Below are 15,458 nucleotides of genomic sequence, written 5' to 3' on the forward strand. Positions count from 1 at the left end.
ATTTTATGGATCTGCTCAGATTGTGACTTTCTGGAACATCTTCCACTATTAATAATTTGACTAAGATATTTTGACTTTGATAGTGCTACCTTTTCATCATTTTAACCCCAGTATTTCTAAAATTTATTCTCCAAAAGTGTTAATCATTGCTCCACAGGAAGTATTTTGCTAGCAGCTCTGGCTAGATAACCATGAGAATTTAAATGTACACAGTTTTTGAAGCTACTTCCTATGGGAGATGGTGAGACAAAGTGGATGAGGGAACAGGTTGGAGGAGAAGCTATGTCTTGAAAAGAGCAGTCCTTCAGTTTTCCTTTGGTGTATCCTGAGCCCTAAACTTTTTACCCAGCTCCTTGGGGTTCTCACCATTCTGTGGCTTTCCTTTTGTACATCATTTTCAGGAATAAAACACCTTCCTATCCTTTAGAATCATTTTCTCTGTCTTGCAAGTTTTTAAGTTCCTGATTTAAGTGATCATTTTTTGCTTAAGGGTGGCACAATCTTCATTCATGTGCATAGTGATCATACCAAGATATGAGGTGGAAGAACTTTAGCTATTTCAGAAGTGTACATTAGAGTCTAAAGGAACCTTGGAACACTGTTTAGTTCAGCCTGTAGCTAATTATGAATCCCTTTGACCATATCCCCAACAAGTAATTTTCCAGCTTTTTCTTGAAAACCTTTCTTTGAAGAAGAACTTCCCTTCTAACACAGCCTACTACTTTTTTTGGATAGCTGCATCCACAGATCCATATCTTCCCTCAGGACCCAATCAGAACAGCCTTCTTGTCCTTCCTTTGGTAGCCATGGTTCCCAGAGTTGGGAAGCTTATTCATCCCCATCCCTCAATTATAACAAGCAGTTAAAACCATTAAATGATTTTTTTTACAATTACCCCTTCCCATACTAACACATACAGAGGTATGTCATATTTGACCTTAAATTGAAAAAAAACAACAACAAAGAGGCCTTTCCCATCAGACAGTACTTGATAGCATAGGAACAGGATCTGATTTGGTCTTGTTTTTAAGCATAGAGGACGTGATGTTAAATCTTGGAATTCAGAACATGCACTAATTTTTTGTGTAACTGTAGCATATTCATTCCAAAGAAATTAGATCCGAATTGAATGCTTTCAGATCAGCATTAAAAGTTTAAATGCCCTGTCCTTAAAAAAAAAAAAATATCAGGTGCCTAGCAGATTGGATGAATCCTCTGAGCACACAGATGTATTATATGGATGTGCCTGTAAAAACTGATCCCTGGATGAGATAACTTTTACAATCCTTTTCTCAGTACTTTGGGGACAATTATTAACTACTGCCTATAGGCTGCTGATTTACAGATGCATCTTTTTGGCCAATTGGTTTATAAGTACAAATAAATCTTTTCTGACTTAAGGTGGGTTTTTTAATGCATTTTATAGTATAATAACAGAATTATTCATTTTTTATAACTAACTTCCCATCTGTCATTCAACTCATGCAGAGGCAACTTAAATTTGAACTTGTCAGGCATGATTTTAAAACTGGCAGTTGTCTATAAGTCTGCTATTGCCATTTTGTAGCTTCACGTGATACAATTGCTAAAAAGTCATTTAATCAACAGATTTATTAAGTGTTTCCTGTGTGCCAGGCACCATACTAGCCACTAGAGATACAAAGAAAAAAATGAAGTAGGCCCCTACCCTCAAGGAGCTTCCATTCTATTGGAGAGAAACCATGTAACTATATAAGCACAGTAACATCCAAAGTCATTACAAGGCATTTTGGGGAGAGAGGGCACTAGCAGCAAGGGGGGATCGTGAAAGGTATCTATCATATTTAAAACTATTCTTACACTTCAGTTAGTTTTATTGTATTTTGTAGAGTGTTGGTATTTGTGGTGGTTGTTGTTGTTTAGTTGTTTCAGTCACGTCTAACTCTTTGTGACCCTTTTAGGGGTTTTCTTGGCGAAGATACTGAAGTGGCTTGCCATTTCCTTCTCTAGCTCATTTTACAGATGAGGAAACTGAGGCAAAAAGGGTTAAGTGACTTGCCCATGGTCACACAGCTAATAGGTGTCTGAGACTGGATTTGAACTCAGGTCTTCCTGACTCTAGGCCCAGCATTCCATCCACTGTGCCATCTAGCTGCCCAGCTGTTGGTATGCTCTTCCCTAAGGGAGGAATCTTTCATAGTTGAATTGTGTCTTGGATGAAGTAAGAGATTCCAAGAGATAAAGATGAAGAGGAAGTACATTCCAAGTATGAAGGAATAGCCAGTGCAAGTTGGAGAGATGAAAACATGTCACCGTGCACAGAAATACTGTCTTCCCGCTGTACTTTGGGAATTGTCCAGGAGAGAGAGGGGAGGATGAGATATGTGCAAGGAACAGCAAGAGGTCATTTTGGCTGTACCATGTAAGGTATGTGGAAGAATGTGATGTATAATAAGGCTAGTAAAATAGGTTGTGGAGGACTTTGTATGCCAAGCAGAGGCATTTATATTTTATCCTGGAGACACTGGGGATCCCCTGGAGTTTATTGAGTACTTAAGGGAATCAGGTTGGCAGCTTTGTAGAGGATAGATCAGAGAGAGGAGAGAGCCTAGACAGGGAGAACAATTAGGAAGCTATTTCAGTGGTTCAGGGGAAAGGTAATAAGGGTCTGATCTAAGATGGTGGCCCTGGTGAGTGAGAAGGGGTGAAATGTGAAATGAGATTCAGCAACTGATTGGCTGGGCAGGCTGTGAGAAGGGAGAATCAAAGATAATGCCAAGACCTGATGAAGTTCTTAAAATGTGCAAAGAATAGGGCTTACATAGTCTCATTTTCTGAAGCTTTCAAGAAAACTTGGGCTCTTTATTTACTGTTAAATATAATTTGAAAGAAAAATACTAAGCAGTGTGATCAGAGCTGTCCTCAGGTTACCAACATAATTCTGATGTCATGACAAAATGAAAGGGAGTCAAGTATGCAAATTGTAGCATGATTATCTAAAGCCCTTCCATGCTGGGTATGTTATAAATGAGATGTGAAAGTGAACATTATTAGCTCAAAGCTACTATCTCTCTATTCTCAATTATAACAGTAATAAAATATGCATCTAAAGCTTTTATTACACTCATAATTTTACTAATCTTATGAGTATTTGAGGAGAGTGTTGGGCGTGGAGTCACAAAGACCTGAGTTAGAAGCCTGCCTCAAAACACAAGCTGTCTCTACCCTGGGAAATGAACTTAATCTCTCTAAGCTTCAGTTACCTCATCTATAAAATGAGGATAGCATCAAACTCATAAAATTGTTCTAGGGATCTTGAGATAACATGTAACATGTTTTGCAAACTTTAAAATGCTACATAAATGCTAGCCCTAATTTTTTTTTTTTGGAAAAATCACAGAACATCTTTTGATGGCATAATCTCCATATAACAAGTAAATAGTCATATGCATCCAGGGATTTAATTTTCAAACAGGCACATGGGATCATTATGAAGGAAAGATGTTGAAAAATAATGCTTACAAATCAAAGCTAAATGCTTAGGCAGCTAAGCAGCACAGTAGATAGAGCAGTGGGCATACAGTCAGAAAGGCCTGAGTTCAAATCTAGCCTCAGTCTCTAACTAGCTGTATGAGTTTGGGCAAACCACTTATCCTTTTTGCCTCAGTTTCCTCAGCTGTAAAATGAGGATAATAATAGCCCCCATGCTGTTCTAAGGATCAAATGAAATAGAATTTGTAAAGCACCTGGCACATAGAATGCACAATATAGATATGGGCTATTATTGTTGTGGTCATTATAATTAATAATATTATTATTAGCTTAACTGCCTTGCCATTAATTTCATATCTCACATATTCTCCTAATAAGGCCTGAGTCTTTAATTGTGTGTGTGTGTGTGCACGCACGTGCACGCATGCATGTTTGTGTGTGTCTGTCTGTAACCCTGGACATGCCACTTAGTGCTGTTTGCCTCAGTTTCCTCATTTGTAAAGTGAGTTAGAGAAGGAAATTGCAAACCACTCCAGTGTCTTTACCAAGAAAACCCCAAATGGAGTCATAAAGAATTAGACGTGACTGAAACAACTAAATAATCATTTTAATTGTTCCTTTTGAGTTATACAAAAGAACAGAGTTCATTCAAATTCATTGATGCTACTTGTGTAGTGTACAAATTCCCAATAAAAAATCTCTCAGACTAATAGTATTACCCTACCAAAAAAGCTAAGGAATTTACATTTAAACAGTATTGCTGCAGCGCTCCCGTGTGGCCAAGTTGAGTAATGCCTAACTTTTTAAACGGCCTTTTGGTTTAAAGTGGGTAAATTTCCTTTTCCAGTGAATTTGTTTAATTTAACATGTATTTTGTTTCCTTAAGGAGGATTCTTCCTTTGGTTAGACAGTTGCCCCAAGGAATATAGCCAACTAGTTCATTTAAACTTCTGTATCTCCTAAGCAGCACCTTTTGTTTCTTACTATTATTTGGGTGGGTCAGTATTTGAAAGTTTACTAAATTCGATGCACTTTTTGACATTGACAGTACAGCATCTATCAAAAGGGTTTCCTATTTTAAATGTAGTTACAGTAAAACTTTCGTTAACCAGTACCAACAAGACTAGGGAAGAGGATATTTCTAATTTGCTTAGAATTAGATTGCATTTCTATTTTTTCTTTTCATCTCCTAGAATTTCTCAAAATATGCATCAGTTTCCTCCTGCCCACCAATATCTTTTTTTCTTGTGCCAGCCTAGCTTTTCCTCAGACTCTGCTTTCTTTCACTGCTACTCTTAATGTCAGCTTGCTGCTCTTGCAGGTTATAGCATCTCTGGCGTTTGGCTTTTCTAATTTCATAGCCATTTTGGTGACTAATAACTGAATTTCTTTGATTTGTCTTTGGCCCTACATAGTTTTGATTTGCCCTGTAATTTGTTGGTTTACTATAATTCTGGATTTTTAAGGATTATGATTATTTAGGCAAAGAATAATTGATGTTCTACTTTATATTTAAAACATCCACAAACTTTCATATAACTAAATTCAATTTAAATGTAATTGATTGATTTAAAATCCCGAAACACTTTAAACATTCTTAAATTATAATTCATTAGTGATTATAAAAAGTTGACTTCAGTTGATATTAAAAATAAAGAGGCTACTTTTCATCTTAAGCTTCTTTACTTAGGTCAATATATTTATTCATTTAGAAATGTTGCTGACTTCCTAATGAAGTTTGAACCAGTGTTTGGCTTATTTTTGAGATTCAGTGACCCTAGATGAGTCATTTGCTTTTACCTCCCCATTTCTTCATTCTTAACTATAATTGTTTACATGGGGTCATCCTGTGAGTGAGAATAATAATTAAAATAAACACTTACATTTAAATAACACTTCACAGTTTCAGAAGTACTTTTATTTGTATTATTTCATTCAATCCACACAAAAGCCCTGTGAGGTAGGTTGTACAAAATATATTTTCTATCTATTAGAATACCAAAGTTTAGAGAGGCTGAGAGACTTTACCCTCCCATGCACAGGAGTCAAGGGTTGAGTGGTTACTGGAATAGCGTGGATCTTCTGACTCCAGAGTTATCAGTCTTTTCACTGACATGGGTCACATGGTCAAGATTCAAATCAGTGAGGCAGGGACTCTTTCTGGCAAACATGAGAATGCTGACACAGATGATTTAGAATTTATTGAAAGGAAAGACATTGAGGTGGGAAAGAGTTGTCAACACAGAGAGTGAGTTGTTTGCTAGGGTACTAAAGGAAAATTAAAATTGTCATGATAGAACAGGGTAAGTCATGGTTACTTGCCTAGCATAGACTCCACACTTTCTCTTTGGAAACATTTGTTTGTTAATAAAAAGTTTCCATAAGATGGTACTTCTTCAGGGAAGCAAAGATGGACAGCTCTCAACACAACATGTAGTATTTATTATATAGGCATTCTTGAAATAGAAATTTATTGCTACATATTTTGAATCCTCTCTTAAGTTCTGCTGTACACAACATGTTTTTTTTCTTTTCTTATTTTGCACTTGAGTTTCAATATTTAAGTTTATAATATGTTGCTTTTTCTTTTCTTATTGTGTATTTAAGTTTTAGTAATAACAGTAAAAAAGATGGTACTTCTTTCCAATCCTGTTCTCCTCCCATCATATTTGAAACTGATTATTATACCAGAGTCACCTCAGTTTTGAAAGTATAGGTGTGCTCTTCACCAAAGGAAGGGAGTCTTTCATATAGTCATTAGCACTCAAAAAGGCAGGATTCTTTCTCAATAAATTTTTTTGAAATACTGCATGTTATCTCAAAGCTCTTAATCAAGAGGTCTGAGTCAAAGAAAACATTAGTTTATGCTTATTTTTAAGTCTAAAAAATAAATGTCAATGTCTTTTTACTTAAAACAACTTATTGATCAAATACAAATGCAAATGAAAGGCATGTGAAAATGAGAGGGGAAAGAAAAACAAATGGAAAAGATGGGTTCCAGCAGTGACCCAAACCTTTGCCTTTTCTCTAGGTCATTCTCACAAGACATATAGATTGTTCACGTATGTAAAACAGCCAGAAATCATATAGTCATCTTAGGCTCCAATCCATAGGGAGGAGATGGTAGAAGAAAACCTGAGCTTTTACGTTGGGGAGGTTGTGGCTTTGATAGTAAATAAAGAATTTTGTCTTCTGTGGCAATTGAAGACCTATTGAAAGCAACACGTAAAAAGCCCTTTGTAAAAGGTTTATTTTCTTTCTGTTCTAGTGTTCTTGAGACCACAGAGGAATTTGGAATCCATAGATCCTCAGTTTACGATTAGGAGGAAGATGGAACAAATGAGAGAAGAGAAAGAACTTGTGGAGCAACTTCGAGAGGTATGGGAGGAGTTGTTTTGAGATTCTGATGTAGGGATGCAGAACCCCGGGCATTTCATCAAGGAATGGTGTGTTGTAATCTGTTTAATCTGTTGATGTAAAATGTTCCAAGTCACAGGTTCTAAGGTTGTAGATTTAGAGCCAAACAGAATCTGAGAGGCCATTGTGTTCACTCTCCCCATTTTGCAAATGTGGAACTTAGGCCCTGGGGTGGTTAAATGAAAGCAGAAATTTTGAGTAGAAACCGTTTGAAAATAAGAGGTAAAAAATTTTGAACAGTTGGAGAAATGGCAAAGATGGGTTCCAGCAGTGACTCAAACCTTTCCCCTTACTTTAGTCTAGGTCATTCTCATAAAAAGTATAAATTGCTCATGTATATAAAACAATGGGAAATCATACAGTCTTCCTAGAGAGCCTTCAATTCATAGGGAGGAGAAGATAGAGAAAAACATGAGCTTTTAAGATATAGATAGTATCAGAAAACTTATGAAAATATGAAAAATTATTTATACTGAACACTATCCAAACTTTGATAATCATTCACTTGATCAATGATAGATTTACCAAGTCACTAGAGTATATATAGGTAGGTGCTATGTGAAACACATGTTGAGGGGAGATTAACTATAATCATGTTGAGGGGAGATAAACTATAAAACAGCCAAATGAAATGTCAGAAAGAAGTGTGTGATTAATTGTGGTATAGACAATGAGCACTTGCAGTTCAGAGGACAATAAGATGCTGCCAAGACATGATTGGGGTGGGGGGTGGGGGGAAGTAGGCGCTTCATAGATGAGATGAGACTTAGGCTGGGCAAAGCTTCAAGGAAGGCTTTATATGGCTTCCATCCTAGGCTTAATAGATCTGTTATCATTTATGTAACTTGTTTTAAGATAAAAAGATACTGAACTTTTTTTTCACTTTTAATTTTGAAAGACATTTGAATAGGCCACAATGGGAGATATGGAAATCAGACATCATGCATTCCAGTGTGAGCAAAAGCCTGGAGAGAGGAAAAGGACAAACTGAGGCTTCTTCACTGGAGAGTTGTCCAGTTTCAGACTATACTTGGGGAAATTTGGACAGCAGCTCTTCTTCTAATCCAAAAGATGCAGATTAGGATCTCCAAAAAGAGACCAAATGAAGTGGGATTATTTTCACTGACTATTAAAAATGAGAAGCAGCTTAGTAATTACCTTCAAGAATAGAAAAGTTCATTATACAAAGGCAGTGACTGGCTTAACTCTAACTCCACTGAGAACGACAAAAAAAGAGTTTCTAAGCATCAGCTTGCTTAGACACTAACATGTTTGGGTTTTTTCTTTTCTTTTCTCTTCTTTTTTTTTTTTTTTGAGAGAGAGAGTCAGGGCCTCCTCTTGTGAGGAACTCTTAAAAATAACTCCAGATTCTCATGCTTGTGTGGGCTTCAGCATGAGGGCAGACGAAGGAGCCACTTTTTGCCTTTGATTCACTGTCTAATCACTGTGGTCTCAAACCAGATGAATAGAAGAACATTCATTTTGTCAAACCTCTAAAGTTCTTTGAATTAGAGGTCAAATAGGAATCTAAATTGAAGTGTGAGATGCTGGTAGTGAGCACCATACAGCATTCTGAGTTGGGCCATTTAAACAAGAGCATACAGTTAATATCAAACTTATGGCCTGTTGATTGTTAAATAAAGATAAATTCTTCCCTTGTCTTACGAAATTAGAAATGTAAGAGACTATTTTTGGCCTATGACTCTCTGGCTCTGTGAAAGGATGAAGTGTTCCAGACACTGAGTATATTAGGGAAGACTGTTAGGGTAAACTATTGCGTCATGGTACACAGATGAGCTTAACCATGACCATGAACTGGTGGTTGATTAAATCCAGTCAATGATCATTGGCTCCAAAATTTGAGAGGCAAATCTTAAGTATTTCTGCCTCTTGCAAAATGATAATCCTACATACTTAAATGAACAATAATTATGGCTGAGCCAAAATGTAATCTGACAACCCTTTTATTGGTTCCCTTGAGCTTTCTAGGGACCTAACCCCACCTACGAGGACCTATTTAGCTCCTTCACTTTATTAGCTCATTCCATTCATATTGCCAGATTTTGGAGGAAATATCAATGAAGATGGATTATCACTTCTTTTAGTTTGCATATGCTTCAAAGAATTTTTTTGATCCTGCACAAGTTTTTACTCTGAAAGTAACCTGAGTAGGAATTGCAGTATTTTGATTAGTGTTTGCAGTTTTCATTAGTTTGGATGTTTTTACACACTTTCCCAACATTATCATGCTTTTCCTCAGAAAAAATTTTGTATGAACACTTACATACCTGGACTCTATGTATTTTCCCTTCAGACTCCTTAATGATTTAATTTTTTAAAGAAACTTAATGATAACTTCCCTTTTTTTCCTAACCAGAGCATTGAGATGAGACTAAAGGTCAGTTTACATGAAGACCTAGGAGCAGCTCTGATGGATGGTGTGGTTCTCTGTCACCTAGTTAATCATATCCGCCCTCGATCTGTAGCAAGCATTCATGTCCCCTCACCAGCAGTGGTAAGTATAAAATTTTAACCAGATTAAGTTCACTTTTGTATTATTTAGTAGAACTTGCCATGGCCACATTTCTGATTACTTTCTAGCCCCTATTCAGTAGTCAATAAATACATATTTCTTAAGGTCTTCCTACATTCAAGACAGTCAAAGTATACAAAGAAAGGCAAGCGTCTCTACCCTTAAGGAGCTCACAGTCTAATGAGAGAGAAAACACACAAACCGCTATGCCTAAACAGGATTTATACAGGATAAATTGGGGTTAGTCTCAGAGAGGAGGTACCACAGTTAAGGCATATTGATTGGGAAAGACTGCTTGCCAAAGTGACTTAGCTGAGACTTGAAGCTTCGAAGCCAGGAAAGCCAGGAGGTGGAGATGAGGAGAGGGAGCATTCTAGGTGTGGGACAGAAAATGCCCAGAGCTGAGACTGAGGATAAGCAGGGAGGCCAGTGTAACTTAATTGGAGGGGAATAAAGTGTAAGAAGACTGGAAGGGTGGGAAGGGACTTTAAAAGCCAAATAGAGGGTTTGTTTGATATTTGAGGTTGTCAGGAGCCTCCGGAATTTATTGAACAGAAGGGGTAATGTGGTCAGACCTGCATTTTTAGGAAGATCACTTTGGCAGCTGAGTAGAAGATGGACTATAGCTGGCAAAGGCTTGAAGCAGGGAAGTCAGCTAGCAGACTTGCACAATAGTTCAGGCGTGAAGTAATAAAGGTCTTGGCCTAAGCCACTAGGAATACAAAGGCCAAGATCAAATCTCTGTTCTCAGAGAACTTACATTCTACTGGATAGATGAGAGTATGTACACAGAGAGGTAAATACGAGTTAATTTGAGGACAGAGGGAATGCTAACAACTAGGGACATCAGGGAAGGTTTCCCAGTGACACCTAACCTGAGCCTCAAAGGAAAACAAGAACTTGGGAAGGCAGGGAGATAAAGAGCAAGTGGTTTCTAGGCATGGAAGATGGCTGCAAAACTGCATACAAGCAAGGAACATGATGGCAAGTTCAGGAATTAGCTAGCTAGTAGACTAGTTTAGCTGAAAAACAGAGTTCCTAAAGGGAAATGATTTGAAATCTAGAAAGACCAAGAAGGTAGATTAGGCTAAGACTGTGGAATGCCTGAAATGTCAGACTACGTTAATGCTTTGTGCTGGAAATTACAGGGAATCACTAAAGACCTAAGATTTCAGTGGTGATAGATATGACAACTTGGGAGCTGACTGGATAAAGAGGGGTGAAGAAGAAAGGGATGTGAATGTCTTTAATATCGCCGGACTGGGTTAACTCAACAAAAATAAGGAGATTTGGAGAAGAGTGGCTGTGTTTATGAGGAACAATGAGAAGGGCTGCTGTATTTTGGATATTTTGAGTTGCAGTATTAATGGGACGTCCAGGTAGAAATGTCATGCTACAGTTTTATAGCTACATGAAAACCTTAAAACCAAAGTTTTAGCAGCAGAAATTTGATGGCCAAGATTTTTTCCCCACTTCATTTCGTGTAGTTATTAGCATTAATAAATAATACAGTAAAATGGATTGGAAAAGCATTTATAAGCACCCGCTTTATATCAATAACTGTATACTAAGCCCTAGGGATACAAATAGCAGAGCAAGATGGCTCTTGCTTTCCAGGAGTTCTCATTTCATTAGGGAAGCCACAGGAGGTTTTAGCTGTAAGTGATATGGAAATGCACAGAGATCCCCAGGCCTCACCTCGCAATCCTCCATTGATTCCTGCTATGGACCATTCCTAGGCCACCATTCTCAGAATACTATCACCACAGTGGCCCTTCTCCAATGTACCTTCACCCATCTTCTCTGAGGAGTTGAGATCTCACCTGTTTCCAGCCCACTGTATACTCTGCCTCACCACCAGGTTTCCTTCCTCCCACCAAAAACAAAACAAACTGGAAAAAAAAAAACAGCAACAACAAAAAAAACCCTTTTCTTGTGTCTAAGAATTCCTAATTATAGTTCTTGAACTAGTCACTGGTAGAGATACAGAATTTAGAAAAGAGTTGATTCTTGCCCATGTGGAACTTACAAGCTGGGGACATATTTACTTTTTTTCAGTCTCATGTCATCCACAAATTTGATGATGCCACCTATGCCTTCTTTCCAGTTATTGCTTAAAATATTGAGTAAAACAAAGCTTACTACATAACCCTGAACTATTCCACATTTTCCTTTATTTTTTTCTCTTGTTTAAATTTTTTTTAAGTTTTATTCACAGAATATTTGTCTTACTAGTATAATAATTTAAAAATACAAATGAGGTTCACGTTATATCTTGGTCACAACACATTATGTTTTTCAAAAATTACTCCTCCTTCATTCCCAGTCATAGTGATATCAGTAGCAGCCCCACTTCATTAAGGCAACGCATTTGAAATACTTCTTTAAAGTAATAATATTACATAGTATATATTTTTTTAACGTCCTTCTTTGCCAGTGTGGTTCAGAGCACTACTAATGCATAGCAGTAAATTCAATTGAAATGAATGTGGCATTTTCTGTTGTTGTTCAGTCATGTCTGACTCGTGGTGACCCCATTTGGGGTTTTCTTGGCAAAGATACTGGAGTGGTTTGCCATTTCCTTCTCCAGCTCATTTTACAGATGATGAAACCGAGGCAAACAAGGTTAAGTGACTTGCCCAGGGTGACATGGATAGTAAGTGTCTGAGGCTTGATTTGAACTTAGATCTTCCTGACTCCAGACTCAGTGCTCTATCCACTGTGCCACCTGCCCCATAAGGATCTTAGTTTTTTCAAAAGTCATCTATTCCTCTCATTTTCCATTGATGTTTTCCTTCCCTGCCCCTCCCCCTTTTTATTTTAAAGAGAAAGACAAGATCTTTCCCTGTCCTGCTTAGGCTGAAAGTGCAGCAACCACTCACAGGCATGATCTCATTGCTAATTATCATAAAAGCTGTGACCTGTGCCATTTTTGGCTTGGATAGGTTTACTTCTTCTTAGTTAGCCTGGTGGTCTTTCATTCCCAGGGACTTGCCATACTGGTGCCAGACTTAGTGTGGACACCTGATTAGCTTTAGGCCTATTACAGCTCAAAACTCCCAGTCTCAAGCCTCCCTGGTAGCAGGCATTATAGGTAGGTGCCACCATGCCCAGCTCATTTTTAATAAAAAAAAAAAATCAAATGGTGCTTTCAGGTTTACAAAATGCATTAGATGTCTTATTTTACTTGAACCCCTTTTATAGATGTGGAAACTGAGGTTCAGAGTGTTGAGGGACTTAACTCATGGTCACATAGCTACAGTAGGGGATTCGAGTTCATTTTGGTTATAACAGTCTTCCTAGTATTTGGGGTCTGTTACATGGAAGAAGGATTAGGTATGTTCTCCTTGGCCTCCAAGGGCAGAAATGCCCTAAGAACAAAGTTGCAGGAAGAAGTTATTTAGGCCTGAAGAAAAGAGAAACTAGCTAATAATTATAAGTATCCCAATGGAATGGGCTGCCTTGGGAGGCAGAAGGTTCTGCCTCCCTGGAAGCCAGGAAGAAAAAATCCAGAGGACTCCTTGCCAGAGATGTGTAAGAGGGCATGCTTGAGCAGAGGCAGATTAGGCTCAGTGACCTCTGGGGTCCCTTCTAGGCCTGTCGTTCTGTGTATGTAGGCAGAGCTTGTCTTTTACAGGGTCAAGTAGCACAGCATCAAACTCAGCAGCTGGGCAGCAGTCCAGTACACTCCTCTTCTTGTCATGTTGTAATCACGTTTAGCAACTGCGCATTTGTGGAATAAAGACATGCAGCAGAACCTAGAAAGCAAGTTTTTAGAATCCCATTGAAGGGCCTGCTTTGTGGAAGACTCTGCCCTATCAGAATACTTCCTTCTGGAGGAATATTTTTATTAAACCCCGCAAACTAAATTGTTCCATGGTCTGCTCCTTGCTTTACATGAAGATACTGGTACCTTATATAAATATTTATACAAAATAGGGATGTGTGTATGTTGTTTGGTTTGGAATCTTAGAAAGTGGAATTAGCAGAGTGTCATATTTTTTCAAAAGAACAACATTAAATCTGAAATATAGCATTAAAACATAATAATAGGGTATTTAAAACTTTCCAGATACAACTGAAAGTGTCCTACCTGGAACTCTCCCTGGTTTTCATGTCACATGTAACCCTCAAACCAGTTCTGACTTACTCTGGGTTTAGTAAATAATTTCACATAACTCTCAATGATCTTTACTTTCATGTAGCTTGTATAATTAAGTCATAGGCTTTGATGGGAAGTGTTTTAATTGGCCTATAAAATTTGGCTCTTCATACATTAGGGATTTTTTCTTCTTAATAACCATTATTTCTATGTTTACAGCCCAAACTTAGCATGGCCAAATGCAGAAGAAATGTGGAAAACTTTCTGGAAGCATGCCGAAAATTAGGAGTTCCAGAGGTAATTCTTAACTTGGTCCAAAATACCAACATTTTGTCTGATGTATACATTAAACAGTTGAATAGATGATATTTGCAAAATCAGACTCGTTATAGTATCATTTTCTGGTCTTACTCTTTTTGGAGGAATGACACTGAGTTTGTAGGATGAAACTATATGAGGAAGTACCATTAAAATGTCTTTTAGGAGTGTTACTCATTTTAGAATGAAGGTGAAGAAAATTGTTCCTATAAATTTTTAAAAGAAAATGTAGACTTCTAAACTTGGAAAGAAATACTTTAAATGAGTCTGTGGTCCAACTCCACAAGCAGAATTGAGATATCATTAAGTCCCATGAAATGAGCCACGATTGGTTTGCCCAAGAGAGGTTCATTAGAGAAAAGATAACTTTGTCAACCCCCTGAGTACAGAAGCAACATAGGTTAGCCCTTGGCCACTGGAGCTTGGGGATTCTAGGGCCTCATGGGCTGGAGGTGGGTAAAGTGTGGCTGAGGCAACTCTCCCATGGTACATCTGTTCTACTCCTCCCCCCACCAGCCATTCACCGCTTCCTCTTCCCCTCCTACCTCCAACTCCCAGCCTGTTTTTGGTGTGCTGCTTTTCAGAGGCACATTGTGAAAAGTTTAATACTGGGCAGCACAAAGTGATTCTGCAAATGAACTATACCACCTTAGAGCCCAGGAAAAAAAGGAACAGAAGGAAGCAGAGGGGGTGAAGGAGGGAAGTGGTAGAGAATGCAGGAAGGGGTGCAGCCGTGCACCCTGTGGCTCTTATCAGCACCTGTATCCCCCAGGAATATAGACTCTAAAGGTCCAGCACACAGTTCAGTTTTTGAGCGTCTGCACACAATGTGATTGTGCCCAGTGATGGGCGTCTGTCGCTGCGTTTGTTCAAAGATCTTTTACTGCTTCCTGTCGTTTGAAGACTTGAAGAGGGCTAGCAAAACAGCCCAGGGAGACCCTTGAATTTTAAGGAGAAGCTTGCCATTTATTTGAAGTAGGCTATAGCCTTTACATTATGGCCTAGATATTGTCTTTCCTTGATCCAAATGTTTATCAGTGTATTTATATGGGTGTATATGTGCACAAGTGTATGCTTATTGCACATACACTCATGGTTTTTGAATGTGCGGGAATATACACATATCTCAGGGTGATTCTGTTATGGGCTTGCAAGGTTTCCCATAAGAGAATCAGAGCTGCTTGAAAACCTTCTTTAGATGTCATGTCCTCCTGCCTGTGCTTGAAAGCTCTGCTGCTCAGTGACCGAAGCCGCTGTGATTTTGTTGCCTTCATTATTCGTTCAGCACGCCGTAGTGCAAACTGAAATGGAAATAAATGCCTGTAGCCATTTCTTGTGGGTGAGGAGGAGGAAGGAAAACTCAATCCAAATCCACAAAATGGCACAGTGGAATTTGCTAACATTTCTGAAAACTCACGCACTGAAAGGTGAGCCCTCTCTATTTTCAGGGTGTAGTAACCTAAAATAAACTGGGGACCCTCCTTGTCAGTTTACTTTCTTTGTTCTGCTCAGTAAGAGCCATGTGTTGATTTTTTAAGTTCTAAGCTGATACAAGGACCAGTTTTATGTTTATTTGTAAGATGCTAAGAAAAACTGAACAGCTTTTTATAGAAAGCT

The 15,458-nt window shown here is 38.2% G+C and overlaps 1 protein-coding gene across 1 annotated transcript in view; it reads left to right on the forward strand.

Moving 5' to 3' along the window:
- The window catches only part of LRCH1 (leucine rich repeats and calponin homology domain containing 1), a 252,689-nt gene that overhangs the window by 214,651 nt on the left and 22,580 nt on the right, over positions 1-15,458 (forward strand). Inside the window, 3 exon segments of the mRNA XM_020993705.2 lie at positions 6,740-6,849; positions 9,266-9,403; positions 13,743-13,820. Coding sequence (XP_020849364.1) covers positions 6,740-6,849; positions 9,266-9,403; positions 13,743-13,820 — 326 coding nt within the window.

The sequence above is a fragment of the Phascolarctos cinereus genome, unplaced genomic scaffold (assembly GCF_003287225.1).
Source record: "Phascolarctos cinereus isolate Bilbo 61053 unplaced genomic scaffold, phaCin_HiC Scaffold_726;HRSCAF=1367, whole genome shotgun sequence".
NCBI classification, from domain to species: Eukaryota; Metazoa; Chordata; class Mammalia; order Diprotodontia; family Phascolarctidae; genus Phascolarctos; species Phascolarctos cinereus.